Genomic DNA, 17167 nt, shown 5'->3' with positions numbered 1-17167 from the left:
ACTGTAAGTGCTTTTATTACAAAGTTTATCTGTTCTGTTGTGGTTTTTTCCCCTTTTATTCAATGAATTGACCAATACCCATTTTTAGATACATAGAAACTAAGACAAAGAGAAATTAAGGATTGGATTTTTAAAAAATATTTTTATGTTTATTAATTTTGAGAGAGGGGGGGTTGGAGAGGGAGAGAATGAGCAAGCAGGGGAGGGGCAGAGACAGAGGGAGACACAGAATCCGAAACAGGCTCCAGGCTCTGAGCTGTCAGCACAGAGCCTGACGAGAGGCTAGAACCCACAGACTGCGAGATTATGACCCGAGCTGAAGTCGGACGCTCAACCGACTGAGCCACCCAGGCGCCTTGCATCAGATTCTTTTTAATTAAGAATAAAATGTTTCCTATGTGGAAAACATAAAATTCCAGAATGTAAATTACATAAAATATATTTATAAACTTGTGTGTTATATATAAAAGCAACTTTAAAAGCTTGCTTTTAAATAACAGAGCAATGAAGTTTAGTTAAAAAGGAGGGAGCTGAGTGATGCTTTGGTTGCTCAGCTGGATAAGCTTCTGACTTTGGCTCTGGTCATGATCTCAAAGTTTGTGGGTCCGAGCCCCATTTTGGGCTCTGTGCTGACAGCTCAGAGCCTGGAGCCTGCTTCGGATTCTGTGTTTCCTTCTCTCTCTGTCCCTCTCCTGCTCGTGCTCTGTCTCTCCCTTTTTCTCTCAAAAATGAACATTAAAAAAATTATTATATTAAACAGAGGGCGCTGAATTGTCCTTAAAAAAAAAAACAACATTTACATCACACATTGAAATCTTCAGGTCAGTAATTAGTTGTGTGGGCGGGAGTGGGGGCTGGGGAGGGTTAGGCAAAAGTTTTAGTTGGCTTTACTTTGGTTGCCAGGAAACACACAAAGGCAGCAGGAGCAGATGAAAACAAAGAATTCAACATTGCTGGTAAGGTGGCTGTCGGAGGCAAGCCCTCCATTGGGACAGAAGTCTTGCAGCTGCAAGTCACACAAGAAAATGGAGTTTAAAACCCTGACATGTTAATACAAGCAAGGTTAGCCAAAGAGATTTCAAGAAGTTGCTTTTCTAATGCGTTTCAAATGAGATTTACAAGCTGCGTTCTGTATCAGTTGGTATAAACAGGGAAGGTTTACCCATTTTTAATCAGTCTAGATTAAAGAGAATATAAGGAGGAGTGTTTTAAAAGGATTCGATTGTAGATTTTGAAAATGAACGGTGGGGTTAAAGACATGTGGGGGTTGAGGGCTTTTACTCTCTATCTCTTGGCTTGAACGTTTTGCCTCTTAATTGTCTGCCTTGAAATGTGCTTTGATTTTGGAATTCTTTTGCTAAATTGGGTTTCTTTTCAAAGCCACCTGTTGAATGAAAAAAAAAAGTATAGAAATATTTGAAGGCAGCTGAAAAGAGGTGAAGACATTATGAGTTACCAGAAGGCACTTGAGTTGAACAAGGGGCCACAGCTGCGGTCAAAGAGCCCGGAGGGAACAGGAGGTGTGGCCACAGATGAAGACCGACACCCCACCCTGCTTGAAAACCTACTCAGTGTGGGCGACTTTCTCAAAATACAGAGTGCCTTTGAGGTAAGCCTTAATCTTAATTACTGGAGAGTTTAAATTGCTCATGAAAAGTAGGATGAAACATGTTCTTCCCTTAAAATTGTTTATATATTTAATGGTGAAGACAGGGAATTGAAGGGTCACCTGGGTGACGCAATTGGTTAAATGTCTGACTTGGGCTCAGGTCATGATTTCGTGGTTCATGAGGTGGAGTCCCACGTCGGGCTTTTTGCTGACAGCCTAGAGCCTGCTTCAGATTCTGGGTCCCCCTTTCTCTCTGCCTCTCCCCTGCTCACATTATGTCTCTCTTTCTCTCTCAAAAATAAGCAAACATTAAAAAAAATTAAAAGAACAGACAGAATGGAAAAGACTTGGTCAGGCTTGGATTTCACACAGGAGGAAATTTAGCCCTCAGTCCTGTGGGTCAAATAATATGACTTAGGTCAAAATTGCTGCCGTTGAATATCCTTGCTATCAAGGAAGTATTAATTCTTAGACAAAATTTTTCTCAGAGATCACCATCCTTTTGGAAACCCAAAGGTTATGGTTGTGAGTGGGGACCAAGGTGACTCCCAGAGCAACTGTCCTTACACGTAGCATGGAAGTGGAAGTCTGGAAATGCAAATAGGCAGTTTGTACACATTCTCCCCTGCTTGACTCCAAGTGACTCCATTTTGAGGGACACTTCATTGTCCCAAGATCCCGTGCAAGGGACCGTCTCCCACATTTTTTGGAAAATATTTGGTAAATATGCCAATCAAAACAAAATGTAAAGTTTTCATTTTATTACTACATATAAAATAGACCTTAGGAATTTTAACTATAAATAAATAAATTCCTTCTTGCTATCTTAGCTAATTAATCTGGAATGCTGCAGCTGTGCATGGTAAACCGCATTCGTCAAAATGATTTTTAGTTTCTCATGCGAATAAGAAGAAGTGCTCTTTCGTGCTGTGGAATTTAGGTAGACATGAGCCCCCTTCTTTCTACTTCATTATGTTTGCTAAAATATGTTCTCAGGACTTGAGAAGCTCCTCTGAGGGTGCTTGGGAGTATCCACATTAATTTGAGACAGACATTCAATATTTTGGAATACCACCTTGAAATTAATAAAGCATGATGAAATGTAACAATTATATCAGTCTGTAATTGACATAAATTTTAATCTTCAGCTATCTCCCCTCAAAAGAGTTGCTAACTATTGAAAAAGTCTGCTGTACCCTGTTTTGCATAACCCGTTAGATTCTACCTATAATGATAAATTAATGTCCTAATCATATCAATCATTTCTTTATAATATCCATCATTTTTAGTAGCAAAGACATGCTCTCCCCTACACTTTCCTCATTTTAATTGCCATATATTTGCTATTCGCCCAACCCCATTTGCCTGAAAAATTTCAGTGCTGCTCATGTCCAATGCCCCAAATGGATCTGGCATATTTTGATAGACATAGCAAACATTTTGAGAGCTTGAGGACATTCAGAAAACATTAACAGCAGATTATGACAGCTTTGACTCTGCCATGAACAGAAATGTGGTGGTTTGTTCCGCTAGAACACAAAGAATCTGAATTCTAGGGTCTGTTAGGAGAGTCGACATCCTAAAGTTGATGCGTTCAAGAGTGAAACTGCTGCCTGAGGGTGGGGGTGGGGGTTCTCTTCAAACCACTGATCAGCCTGAAGTTAAGCCAATGAAACAGGATAAAGAATCTCAAGACTTTTTTTTTTTTTTTTTTTACTTTAAATGTTTCAAAGACTGGATCACTTATCTTGAAATTACCAGTTGGAAAAGCAGGTATTACTGAGAGAGAAGAGGTTGCAATTGGAGCTTGCATGAACATAGAAAATCTAATGACAGTTTTAAAAAAAGAAATTGAACTTTGCAGATACACTTCTCAGAGAAAATGAAGTCTGTCCATTTTTCACAGACTCATCAGACACAGAATGGAATAATCCAATGGCAAATGTGTGCCCAGGACTGAAAGTGAGGCCCTTGAGATGGTATGATTTCCAAACACAGCATGGATACTTAGAGAAGGATGATACACTTGATGATTTCAAGGGAGCTCAGTCCATCTGTCATGAACATTAGGCCCACAGGCCACAGGTGTGGATTTCTGTAAAAGGAAAAATTGCCCTAAGCAGCTGTCCTGCAACACGGAACTGTAAAGGTAGTGATTTATAGTCTAATCATTAAGGACATGCTCTTGGAAATGCCAAGATTCTGGCACTAGATCTCTTTATCTCCTCTTTTTTTTTTTTTTTTTGTATACAGATTGTTTATTTGAGGCTGAAGAGTTGTCAGATACTAGATAAAGTCCATATCCTTAATTGAAAAATGGGGAGTTGGGTCTTTGAATTGTGTATTGAATGCTTCACATGTATTTCCAAATGAAATGTACATACGGTATGAATCTTAGTACTAACATTTAGGAATAAAGCAAGTAATGCTTGCATGTGTTGTGAAGGGGTATAAATGACTCGGAGTCAGTGTGTAAGCTCTTTTATCAGATTTCATGGATTTAAATCCCACTTACAATGTGTCTTTGTGCAAATTACTTAAACCCTTTGGGCCTCAGTTTCCTTTATTTCTACCATGGGGACAATAGACTTGTGGTGAAGATTAGATATTATCTGAAAAATACTTGGAAGAGTGCTTGATGTGGAGTAAGGGCTCAATTAACATCAGTACTATTCAGTGAGTAGATGTTGAACCACATGACGTCTAACATTCTCCTGATTCTATCTCATACATTTCCTAAAGGGATTTAAACTTTGAATAACACAACTGTGCTTTTACATTCCTTTGGGTTGCTGTAGGAAGTGGAACCAATGAGTTGCAAAGACAAATTCACATAGAAGAGCACAAAGGCATCATTCTTCATCTCTTATTTCATATTTTATTAGCATTCAAAAGATTTTAACTGATGTCTTGATCCTCATCTTTATTTTTTTAAATTTTATTTAAATCGATCCTTATCTTTAGAACAAAGAAGTTACCTGGATAGAAGTACTAGAAATTTCCTTTCCTTTCAGGTGATGGTGTCCAAAAAGCCATATATCAACCATAACAGAATGAAACTTATATTCTTCAAAGAATTGTAAAATGGTTGTTACTCGATCTTTCCTGCCGCAACGCTTAGAGAAATGATATCGTGTCTGGATGTTCATATTATTTTGATGTCCACCATATTTTACATTTTCTTAGATACTTCAAAAGCTATAGCTATTACGTAAAGAAAGATGGCTGTGGTTTGATGATTTTAGAGGAATGCAAATAAGTGGAAATGATGGTCCAAGGGAAATGGAACTTTGGAAGAGCCCCACTGACACCTGTTACATATTGAGTTTCTTCTGAGAGTCTGGCTATGTAGATTTCTGAGTATTTCTTCCCTTGAATTCTGCATTGTTGACCTCTGCATGGCAGGACTTTCTGTTCTTTGGTCCTGGATGCCCTGCTGCCTGTTTGGCCTGGGACGGTGGGTTGCCTACCCTGCTGGACTCACCTCGTTGGGTCCTCACCTACCTCTGTCAACACCTGTGTCTGTATATCATCTCCTGGAACTTCTGTTCTGGCCAAGTATGAGGGCACAGAACGAGGGACTGGCCTAACCTGTCTACTCCATGACTATTTGCCCAAGCCCTGTTAAATCTTTAGCTTAAATAGCTAGAAATGAAATCTAAACCACATGCAAAAGAGTAGCTATTTATGCTCAAAGCATAAAACATTGAGAAAGGTGTGGCAAAAATCCTAGCAGAATTTTAAACATCCCCAGAGATGTTCAGGGAGGTTCTCAGAACAAACCCATCTCTGGGGTAAATGGAATCTGCATGGTGCACTTGTGCTAACTCCGTCTCAAAACACCAGAGAAGTCCAGAAGGCAATTCTGCAGTTCCTGAAAATTGTGCTTCAGATATAAGAAAAACAATTAAATCCATAGAATTTATGATATCCTTACCCTTGATTGTCTTTATAAAATTCCCTAGAGTCTGCCTATAGACAGATTCTAGAGCTGAGCCTATGAATGAGGCCTCCTTGCTCCGACAGGACAAGACTGAGTGTTCTGAGACCCTGCCAGGCAGTGTAGACTCTAAGGGAATATGGAAAGTTGGATTTAGCTCTTTCCTACTTTTGCTTTACTTGTCCTTTTTTTTTTTCCCAATGTTTATTCATTTTTGAGGAAAAGAGAGAGACAGAGCACAAGCATGGGTGGGGCAGAGACAGAGCGAGACACAGAATCCAAAGCAGGCTCCAGGCTCTGAGCTGTCAGCACAGAGTCCATAATGGGGCTTGAACGGATGAACCGTGGTCAGTTCATGACCTGAGCTGAAGTTGGACGCTTAACTGACTGAGCCACCCAGGTGCCCCTATTTGTCCTTCTTTCTAATCTGTCAAGATTCCTCCCAGTTCCTTAAGGCTCCAGTCTTCTCTCAGCCTTCTCATTGCTCATTGCATCTTCACTATTAAAGTCCCCAACAAACAAGTCTTTTTGGGCATATCTCCTGTTCCAGAAGAATTCTTGTCTCTTGCTTCTTTCTTTTCTACTCCAGTTATTACCATCCCAAACACAAAATCCCCCATCTTTGTGTCATTCATTTTCCTTACAACTATTAGATTTTTCTTGTCTCTGACAAAATAGGAGACAGTTCAGGAAGATCATTTTAAAAAATCTTTTTTTGGTAAAACTGATAGGTAAAGACTCTGTATCATGTTATCCAATACAGTTTCACATTAGACTATTTTTATTTTCATAGTATGTGCAAACTGTGTAAAATACATAATAGCTCATATACAATAGAGGTTTATTTCTTACTCATATAAAGTAGAAAGGAGATTATTTCTACTTGGTGGGCAGCTCCAGGTAAGGATTGGGTGCCCAGTCTCCTTCCATCTCTCACCTTCCATGATTGCCATGCATCAAGCTAGTAGCAGGAGGGAGAGCATGAAGGGTCACATGTAGAAGGTTTTCATGGACCCCGGGCACAACCCAACTGCAAGGCCAGCTAGAAAGTGTACACAGATTGTGCCCAGAAAACAGACTCATCCCCAATCCTTAGAGTTGAATGGTAGGAAAAGTTCCATCTCTCCTAATAAACCAACACGCTTCCTCTCATAGATTAAGGAGAGTCATGTGCCTAACAGTGTTTTGTGTTTTGCCTTAACTGCCAGGAGGTTTGAATTTAGGGTTCAATTCAACGTAGATTTTTCTACATCCACTCTTCTGAACATTGATTTTTCTGGAACAATTATCTGCTCTTTTCATTATATGACTCCTGTTCTTTTATCTTTGCTTTAATGATCTAACTGCCTATGTACCTTCATTGTAACTGAACTAAAACTCTTTCTGGAAACCAGTGGAGGTCAAAATGATGAATAAAAAATTTAATATCTTTCAAGTATGGTAAGATTTTATAAAGCACCTCTGTAGGCTTTCTGTTATTTGATCCTCTAACCAGCCTGGAATGTAGGCAGGGTAGACATTTTTATTTCCCATTTACACACAAGAAGAATGAAGCTCAAAAATATTTAACTGAATTACCCCATAGGGCAGAGCCAGAACCCAGGAACAGACTGTCAACTTTCCAGCTCATTGTATGTATGGCCCGGCTCCCACTGGCCACAAGGCAACCTCTCTTTGGGATGTTGCTGTGAGAGGAACATAGGAACATATCCTACAGGAATCCAGTAGGATAAGGACTTGGTCAACAAAACAAGCATGTTAAGTTAAAAACACACAGGTGCTCAGCCCTGGCAACTTGAGATTAATGGGCAATCAGCAAATAATCAGCAATAAAATGAATGTAGAGAAAAGGTGGAATAAAAAAAGAAAAAAATAAGAATAACTTACTGCTTCCCTACCCCCCTCCCCTTTCTAAAGGCATATTATGGGACATCTGAATGGCTCAGTCAGTTAAGCATGTGACTTCAGCCCAGGTCATGATCTCATGGCCCATGGGTTCAAGCCTCGTGTCCAGCTCTGCTGACAGTTTAGAGCCTGGAGCCTGTTTTGGATTCTGTGCCTCCCTCTCTCTCTCTCCCTCTGCTGCTCACACTCTGTCCCACCCTCTCGAAAATAAATTTACATATAGTAAAATTTTAAAAAATAAGTAAAAAAAGAAAGACATCTCAATGGAGGCTTATGAGAAGGTAAACAGGTAAAGCTTAATCTAGAACCTAGTTGTACATTCAGCAGCCTCAGTCAATTCATGACCTTCTAAACAAAGGCAGTAGGTCAGAGCACTTCTCACCCCAACTCTCTTAGTGGAAATCAGAAAAACCATTTTTGATGGCAACAGAAAATCAGTGAAGCTCTGCGGGTCTCCCCTACTGCTCACCCAACATACGGTAATCGCACAAAGCAAATCCAATACCACCACAGCTGGCACAATAGGAAATGACTGAGATTCTTTGGAGGTTTTGTTTGACTTGCTAGAATTCATGGTTGAGATTAGCAGACGATGTCATCACCAAAACAAAAACAGGTAAAGTTATTTGTCAACACACATGACAAATTGGCCTTCTTAAACGCTGCTGACTTTTTGCGGAATTTTGTGATGAGTTCTAACAGCTTCATGCCCTTTCCCATTTCTCTATGTGCTTTTGGGGCAGACACTTATAAAAATTGATCTGGGTCAGAGAGGGTGATGAAGAATGGTTTAGGTGAACAAATATTTTAACCTTGAGCTTTGGCCAGGACTGGAGCAGAGAAGGCATCCAAGAGACTTGTGATCAAGGTGGGAGAAAGACAGTACAGTGCCCATTGCTATTCATTTGTAGTGTATCAACTTAGCCAGACCTGTAGACCAAGGGCACAGCCTACTTTTTCAATTTTCCTGAGAATTAAAAAAGAAAAATAAAGAAAGCAGGCAACTGAAGAACTGTAATCCGTGCCATTTTGACCACACATTTGTCATGCTTTACCAAGGATATCACACTCAGTGATAACACAAGACCCCACCACCTCTGTTGCTAGAAATAGGAAGCCTCTGGATTGTCCCTTGGTGATTTCCAACTTTTCCTCAAGGCTCTGCTTCGCACTCCCACAAGCACCTCAGGGTCTATTCCTCCCTCATCACGTGTTACCACCATTTCATGGATATATGACTCTCGTCAATCTGCACTCTCTGGGCACCAATGAATAATGAGGATTACCAGGGTCACTGTTTTCCTCTAATCCTCCTCCTTCCGTGTGTGCACTTGCTCTTCCCTAATTCTCTCAACAATTCTGAGGCCAGATCACCACACTGCTCCAGTCCTGCATTGTCCAACATGGTGGCCATGAGCCCCATGTGGTTATTTAAATTAAAGTGAAAATGAAAAAAATAAGAATTTACTAAAATGAAAGGTTCAGTTCCTCACAGGCATCAGCCAAATTTAAAGTACTCAGTAGCCACATGTGGTTAATAGCTATCATATTGGATAATTAAGTTAATAGAACGTTTTTATCATTGCAGAGAGTCCTATTGAACAATACTGTATTGGATCCTTCTCATGGTATCCCATTAATTTGTTCCACTTCCTCATTTCTGGTCACATTTATATGGCAAAGGGGTTACTCCTTCTGTAAACCTACCTGGAAGTTGAGAAAATATTTTCTTTCAGAAAATAGAGCCTGGAAGCCAGAAAAGACCTATTTTGCTACATTCCTTCCCTAGGACTGTAAAGAGTATGTAATATCTATTCCTTTCAGGGGAATCCTTACCTCCTCATCCAATCCCTTTCTACCTTCCCACAGGTGTTTAGTCTGGATTTATGGTTCCAACAGATCAGTCACAAAATTATCTAGCACTGGAACATTACCCAAATTATTGAAGTCATGCTGGTCATATTTTAATTATTTGAATGATTTAATAGTATTGCTATTTTAGGACCTAACAAATGCTGGGGTTGGCTTAGAATATTCCTGCCCCCTCCCCCACAATTTCCCAGCAAACTCATACTCATACTTCATATTTACATACTGCTCTCTCAAGAAAGTCTTCGCTCATGACCAAGGCTGGATTATCACCTTCCCAGGTTTCTGCTCACCTCTTGCAGTTTTCTGTATGTTCTTTTTGTTGTTCTAAATGCATATGCCCTGATTATGTACAATGCTGTTATTTAAGGCCAAGTAGAAGGATCAGGCAGGCAGAGAGAAGTCAGTGTGAGATCAATAGATCCCAAAAGGTGGACATTATGGGTGCATAGGAGATATCAGGAGAAGAGAGCAGAGTGTCTGAGACCGATCTGAAGGAAATTTTTCAAGGGTGTAGAGAAACTGGAGTGGATACAATAAATAAAGGAACAAGGTTATTTCCTGGAAGTAGAAAGGAGAAAAGCAAATAAACAGAAAAAGAAAGTATAACCAGTGAAATACAATTTCATTCATTTTTATGTTCCTATTTCTTTAACAGTCCCTTTATTATTAAAACAAAGTTATAAGGTAAACATTATTCTTATTGCAAAAAGTTAAGTCACCCATGAAATTGGCTTCTTACCATGGCCCACCCTCAGCTGGTGCTCTGCCCCAGGTTAACTACTCTCATGTTGTATCTTTCCAGTGTATTTTTCACTCATTTCTGGCCATAAATGCACATACCCATAACACATATAGTTCTATTTTACATAACTATGTTTGCATATTTTATGTATTCAAGGACAGAATGCCACACAAATAGCTGCTAATCGTATGAAAAGAAACTCATTAGGTATTTGATTTGAACCTCTAATAAAAAAGAAGACATCTTTTTTCATTCATCAGCTTGGCAAAGATTACTAATATATACTGTTGGCCAAGATTCAGGGAAATGGGTACTATTATTAAGACTGAATTGTCAAAGCTTTTTTGGTAGGCAATTTTCCAGATTATATCAGAAGTAAAATGTATCAAATGTGTACTTTCTGAATGAGCAGTTCCAATAATGTAAGCTATCCTAAATGAATTGTGACATGTGCAGGAAACTCTATGTACAAAGATATTCATTGTAATATTGTCAGTAAAATGGACTATCTTAAATGGCCCAAATGTTTGTCAATAAATGAATGGATAAGGAAATTACAGTATATGCCCTACTATTCAGCTGTTTTTAAAAAGAATTAGACAAGCATATGAAATTGTCAAGATTTACTGTTCAGTGAAAAAAGGAAAATTGCAGAACAGTGCAAATCATATTCTAAAATGGAAAATGTGTGTGTCTGAGTATGTATTGAGGTCTCAATCATGGAAAAATAGAAGCTTACTTGTAGCAGGTCAAGGCGTAGCAGATGGCTTTGTGGGCACCTTATCTCTACCATAATTCAGAGCAAAGATAAATGTCATTAAAATGTCAGCATATGTTAGTAACCTTAAAATTCCATGGTACTCTCCTAAATGTGTGTCTAACAATGCTGACTTTAAGTAATGCTGAATATAAAAACAGCATCTTTTATAAATACATCTATCTTCTACTAAGTAATGTTTCTCTGTCAACTTCCTTTCACTGAGTTTTAGAAAGAGACAGACTGTGGAGACCTATTTTATTGCCTTCATTTTACATGAGAGGAAACAAAAATCTAAACAAAGGGATTTGTCCAGCTTCATTTGAGTTGAGGGCAGAGCCATAACATTGCTCAGAGTCATCTGATATCCATTTTTGTCCCTCTTCTCATAGGGGACAATCCCAAACCTTATTTAGAATTATTTCCAATTTTCCAACATTATTTTACACAGTATTATTCTATAACCTGACATTGTTTATTACTCTGACTTCCTTCTGAAACTTGCTGTTATCAGTAAAACTGATGAGGGTCTCTTCTGCAATCTGGAAAAGAATAGTAAAAATATATTCATCCATTGCCTCATTCTGGCAACAGGTATTTATTGAATGCCTACCCTGTGGGAGTTGAAAACCACTCAGACCCTAACCTTCCTTCACAGAAGGGTATAATGCCAACAAGTGAACTCAAAGTCGCTTTGTAATCACTCAGTGCTCTGAGGAAAGAACAGCATTGGGAGAGCATATGGCTCACATTGGGGAGAGGTCTCCTGGAAGGCTTCCTGAAGGAAGTAAAGTCAAAGCTGCCATCTGAAGGAAGAGCATCACACAGGCAGGTAAATGTGTATTGGGAGATTAGTTTTCTAGAATGAGGACATGAAGTGCAGAATTTGGTTGGGCAGAAGTAGTGTGGTGCTTTCAGGCATCCCTTTACCTGTGTCTTTGTTAGTCACAAAATTTTAACTCCATTCAGACTAGTGAGTCCTTGGAATCATGGATATCATACTGCAAATGAAAATTAAAACTGACTAAAATTCATTGAAGCAAGCAAAAAAAAATAAAAATAAAAAAGCAAGATGAACCTTGGTTGGCAGGCTAGTGTCTCCTGTTGTTCAGTCTCTCATGAATGTTGGTAGGTGAACATAGCAGATGATGACTTAAACTGATGCATCTGTTTTGAAATAACATATCTAATCTTCTGCTCCAGAAGATGTTCACAAGTTTGACAGCAAACACTAATACATATTCATAACCAATAGGCTTCATAACCAAGGGAAATTGAGGCAAACACAACAGAATGAAGCATGAGAAAGCAGCATGTTAATTTTAAATTTAATTATAGAGATAGGAGGAAAGGATGCATTTTGATAGTGCATACTCATTCAGTTGTCATGGAACATTACCCAAAAATCATGCCAAATATTTGACAGAAGAAATATTATTTTAGGTGAAATGCTTGATAAAACTAGCAGGTTCTGGGGAAAATGAGACTCTGAAACCGTATTAGAAACTTTTTCATGTAGAGAGAGGAAAAAAAAGCATTGCAGAATTTTAATAACATGAAGTAAAAAAGTAACAAGCTTTTAAACTAAGGAAAGGTTTCATAACCTTATGGAAAGGAAAGGTCCATAAAAATATAAAAAACTTTCAGGGCTCCTGCGTGGCTCAGTCAGTTAAGCATCCGATTTCGGCTCAGGTTATGATCTCATGGATCGTGGGTTCAAGCCACGTTGGGTTCTGTGCTGACAGCTCGGAGCCCGGAGACTGCTTCAGATTTTGTGTCTCCCTCTCTCTCTCTTTCTAACCCTCTCCCACTTGTACTCTTGTGTCTCTCTTAAAAATAAACATTAAAAATTTTTTTAAAAATATAGACAAAGCTTTCAAACTCAGGAAAGGTTTCTGGTCCATAGAATATTTTTGACATGAGTAAATGCTAAATCAGATTGAAATTAGGAAAGATGATACTTAGTGTGATTACTGTGTTCTTAATACTTTTGGTAACTGGAACCATGTCTCGTTCATTGTGACGAGCATACCTAGGCTTTCTCCTGAAGTGTATTTGAAGAGTATAGATCTTAGTGTCTTGTTCAAAGCTTATACCAAGGCTTAAAACAGTGTTTGGCATAGAACAATTGCTTAATAATTATTTGTTGATTGAATGAATAAATAAACCTACCCCATGCTACTTTGTATGAGGTACAAGCTCATTATATGTTTATTAATGAATAGGTCAGTGAATGGGTGGGTGGATGGAAGCATCCCTCTAAGTGGCTTACAACTTCCATTTTGGCATTAATTTACAGGATTCATTACTCACCAGTGAATGACGGCAGTGAACTTTGGGTCAGTGACATGTTAACCCACGGCTAGCTTTAGGGAGAAAATACCTAGATTTCTGAGGAAATTGGATTGTCAGTCTCTCCATAGTTTTTAACTATGATTTGTATTCTTGTCTTGGGCAAATCCTTATTTACAGAGTTGGGGGAAAAAAGAGGAAAAAAATTCTTTCCTTATTTCATTATAGAGTATTGCTATAGGAAGAAGTTAAGGAAAAACAAACATAAATAGCACTTCTCAAAGTTGACAGAATTTAAAAAATTAAATGTCTGCTTTAAGAATGTATTTCTTTGTTTTGCCAGCAAGTATGTAAATATTTAGGCTTATTAGAACTATTTTTCAGCCACTGATTGGGGAATCTTCAGAGGAATGAGCTCAGTGAGGGTTTTGGGTATAGACAATCTCATACTTTGTTGATGGAAATGTAAATTTGTTCAACTGTTTGGAGGAGCATTTGGCAAGATATATCAAATGCTTTAAGAATACTTAAATTCTGACTCAGCAATTACGTTTCCAGGAAATTTCCCTCAGGAGATAATTGGACAAGTGAGCAAAGATATATGTGTTGGGATGTTTATTGCAGGGCTATTTATATAAAACAACAAAGCATTTGGAAACAATTGAAATTTTTAATACTGGGGGCCATAAATCGTACGTCTTCTCCATAAATATTGTGCAGCTGTTAAAAAATGAAGGTAAAGACCAATCTATACCGTACACGGCACCCTTCATGCTGTGCTGTAAAGTGAGAAAGCAGCACACAGACTGTGACACTATTTGAGAAATAATACACAGGTATTTCTGTTTCTGCCCAGAAGAAAATCTGAGAGGTTAATGGCATTATGGAGGATTTTAATTTTGGGCTTATTTATATTTTGTATTTTCTATAGTAAACATGGACCATTTTGGGCAAAAAAAAAATTTTTTACAAATGGATTGGCACATTTACACATTGCTCATTGAAAGCACATGATCTCTTCTTAATTTAAAAAAAGGCTGTCAAGTTTTTTTACAAAGGGTATATTTTTGGAGGTTTGCACTTAGGTTTTAGTCCTTAGTTTTGACATAAGTTATAGTAAAAGCCAAATCTTACAAATCTCAAAGGCTGAAGGAAGTTTTACAGAGTTCATGCTTTTTTTTTTTTTTTAAGAATAGCTTATGAGAACTGACTGTATCTGCAGAAAGTGCTTTCTAGGCAAAAGGAAAGAATTTTTAGAATATTCTTTGAAAGGTTTTCAGGAAGACGGGAAGATTTTCTAAATGTCGGAAGTTGTGCCCGCTGAGACAATCAAGCAGACATCTGGAGTATATTAGCTTTTTTGCAATAAAAATTGGAAGCAATACTTGTTTTTTTGTTTTTGTTTTTTTGCTCAATAGTTAAATAGATAGCAAAATAAATTTACAAGCATTATCTTAGAAGGGCTGAATGAGAATATGTTTTCTAATAGATCAGACATTTTTCATGTTTATTTTAAGAGAAGTTTCAAAAATACTGGGGTACTAATTTTTACCTCAAAAAAGATCTAGACAGATGGGGCGCCTGGGTGACTCAGTGGGTTAAGCGTCCAACTCTTGATTTTGGCTCAGATCATGATCTTGCAATTGGTGAGATCCAGCCCCACATTGGGCTCTGCACACTGACAGTGAGAGGCCGGCTTGGGGTTCTCTTCTCTCCCTCTCTTTCTGCCTCTCTCTCCTATCCCCCACCCCAGAAAAAAATAGAAGTGAAAGGGTATACTTTCAAAATCTGTTAGGAGTTTTTGTTTGGAAAGTCTATATTCAAATTGGAACAAACTGTCTATCGGAAGAAGGCTCCCAGTGCAGAGTGACATTATCAATGTGTAGAAAATTATAAAATTGATTGTGTATGTTTCTTTCAGGAAGAACCTTTGTTTCTTGTTTATGGTCTAATTGCAATTCCATATTTTAGAAAATAAAAAAGACTGATTTTGGTATTTATCAGTCAAAACAGTTTCCTGTTTTTAGAAATAAAAATAAATCACTAGCTCACAGGAAGAAAATACTCTGAGATTCAGCTTTAAAATGTTTTAAACATAAGATAATAACATAAATATAAGGTTGATTGATGTCCTTATATAACAGTTTAAAATAAAAGATCAACATTGACTTAGCTTTCAGAAACAGTTTACAGGCTCAGCTCAAATGGAGTGTTTTTAGGATCAGATTTCTTTCTCCACCCTTAAAATCTGGGTCACTGAAAAATTTCCATCTCTATAAATTTTTTGGGCTAAAAATAATTTAACAAACAAAAGAATGATGGACTTCTGAGTAGTTCAAAGGGCTGTATACTAATTTCTTCTCAGAAAGTCGATTTAATTAATTAAAAGCCTACACCAAATTCTATTAAACACTTGACTACTTAGTTTTTGCACACATAATACCTCACTTGATATTTTTTTGTTAAGACTTCATATTTTTAGAGTAGTTTTAGGCTAACAACAAAATTAACGGGGAGATACAGAGATTACCTATATACTCCCTACCCCGAAACATGCATAGCCTCCCCCATTATCACATCCCCCACTGAGTGGTGCATTTGTTACAGTTGATGAACCTACATTGACCTACCATAATCACCTCAAGTCCACAGTTTACATTAGGATTCACTCTTGGGGTTGTATATTTTGTGGGGTTTGGACAAATGCATAATGACTTGTATCCACCATTATGGTATCATTCAGAGTAATTTCACTGCCCTGAAAATCCTCTATGTTCTGCCTATTCATCCCTCCCCCACTCCTCCAACCCCTGGCAACCACTGATCTTTTTTACTATCTCTACAGTTTTGCCTTTTGCAGAACTTCACATATTTGGAATTATACAATATGAAACCTTCTCAGAGTGACTTTTCTCATTTAGTATTATGCATTTAAGGTTTCTCTGGGTCTTTTCATGACTTGATAGCTCATTTAATTTCAGCACTGAATAATTTTTTATTCTCCAACATGCTACAGTTTATTTATCCATTCACCCATTGAAGGACATCAACTTGGTTGTTTCCAAATATTGGCAATTATGAATAAAGGTAGTATAAACATCTGTGTGCAGGTTTTTTTTTTAAATGTTTTTATTGATTTCTACGAGAGAGAGAGAGAGAGAGAGCGCGAGCAGGGGAGGGTCAGAGAGAGAGGGAGATAAAGACTCTGAAATTGGCTCCAGGCTCTGAGCTGGCAGTCAGCACAGAGCCCAACGCGGGGCTCGAACCCACGAACCGCGAGATCATGACCTAAGCGAAAGTCGGACGCTTAACCGACTAAGCCACCCAGGCGCCCCTGTGTGCAGGTTTTTATGTGGACATAGTTTTGGGTTCATTTGGGTTAAGACCAAGGAGTGTGATTGCTTCATGATATAATAAGAATATGTTCAACTTGGTAAGAAACCACCAAACTGTCTTCCAAAGTATCTGTACGATGTTACATTCCCAACAGCAATATATGAGAGTTCTAATTCTAGATACTTACTAGCATTTGCTGTTTCAGTGTTCCCGAGTTTGGCCATTCAAATAGGGTGGGTAGTGATACCTCGCTGTTTTAATTTTCATTTCCCTGATGACATATGATATTCTTTTCATATGCCTATTTGTCATCTGTATCTGTATATCTTCTTTTGTGAGGTATTAAATAAGGTCTTTGGCCCATTTTTAAGTTGGGTTGTTTTCTTATTGTTAAATTTTAAGAATTTTTAAGATATGTTTTGGATGAGTTCTCTATTAGACATAGCTTTTGAAAACACTTTTTCCCAGTGGATGACTTGTCTTCTCATTCTTTTCACATTGGATTTGACACAGCAGAAGTTTTTAATTTTAATGAAGTCTGGATTATGAATTATTTCTTTCATAGATTATGCCTTTGGTGTTGCATCTAAAAAGTCATGACCAAACTGAAGGTCATCTAAATTTACTTCCATGTAATCTTCTAGAATTTTAGGTCTTACCTTTTTGTGTAGACATAACATAAGACAAAACCTAAGTTTTGTGTCTTACATTTAG

General features: G+C 38.0%; 1 protein-coding gene across 1 annotated transcript in view; it reads left to right on the top strand.

Moving 5' to 3' along the window:
- Positions 1 to 1447: 1447 nt before the first annotated feature.
- WDR49 (WD repeat domain 49) overlaps positions 1448 to 17167 on the top strand; it is a 136920-nt gene continuing 121200 nt past the window's right edge. The window contains exon 1 of the mRNA XM_077752230.1: positions 1448 to 1609. Coding sequence (XP_077608356.1) covers positions 1448 to 1609 — 162 coding nt within the window. The remainder of the gene's footprint in view (positions 1610 to 17167) is intronic.

This window comes from Crocuta crocuta, unplaced genomic scaffold (genome assembly GCF_008692635.1).
Source record: "Crocuta crocuta isolate KB4526 unplaced genomic scaffold, BGI_CrCroc_1.0 scaffold21, whole genome shotgun sequence".
NCBI lineage: Eukaryota > Metazoa > Chordata > Mammalia > Carnivora > Hyaenidae > Crocuta > Crocuta crocuta.
Note: the sequence above shows the minus strand (reverse complement) of the source record. Positions and strands in the feature narration are given on the sequence as shown.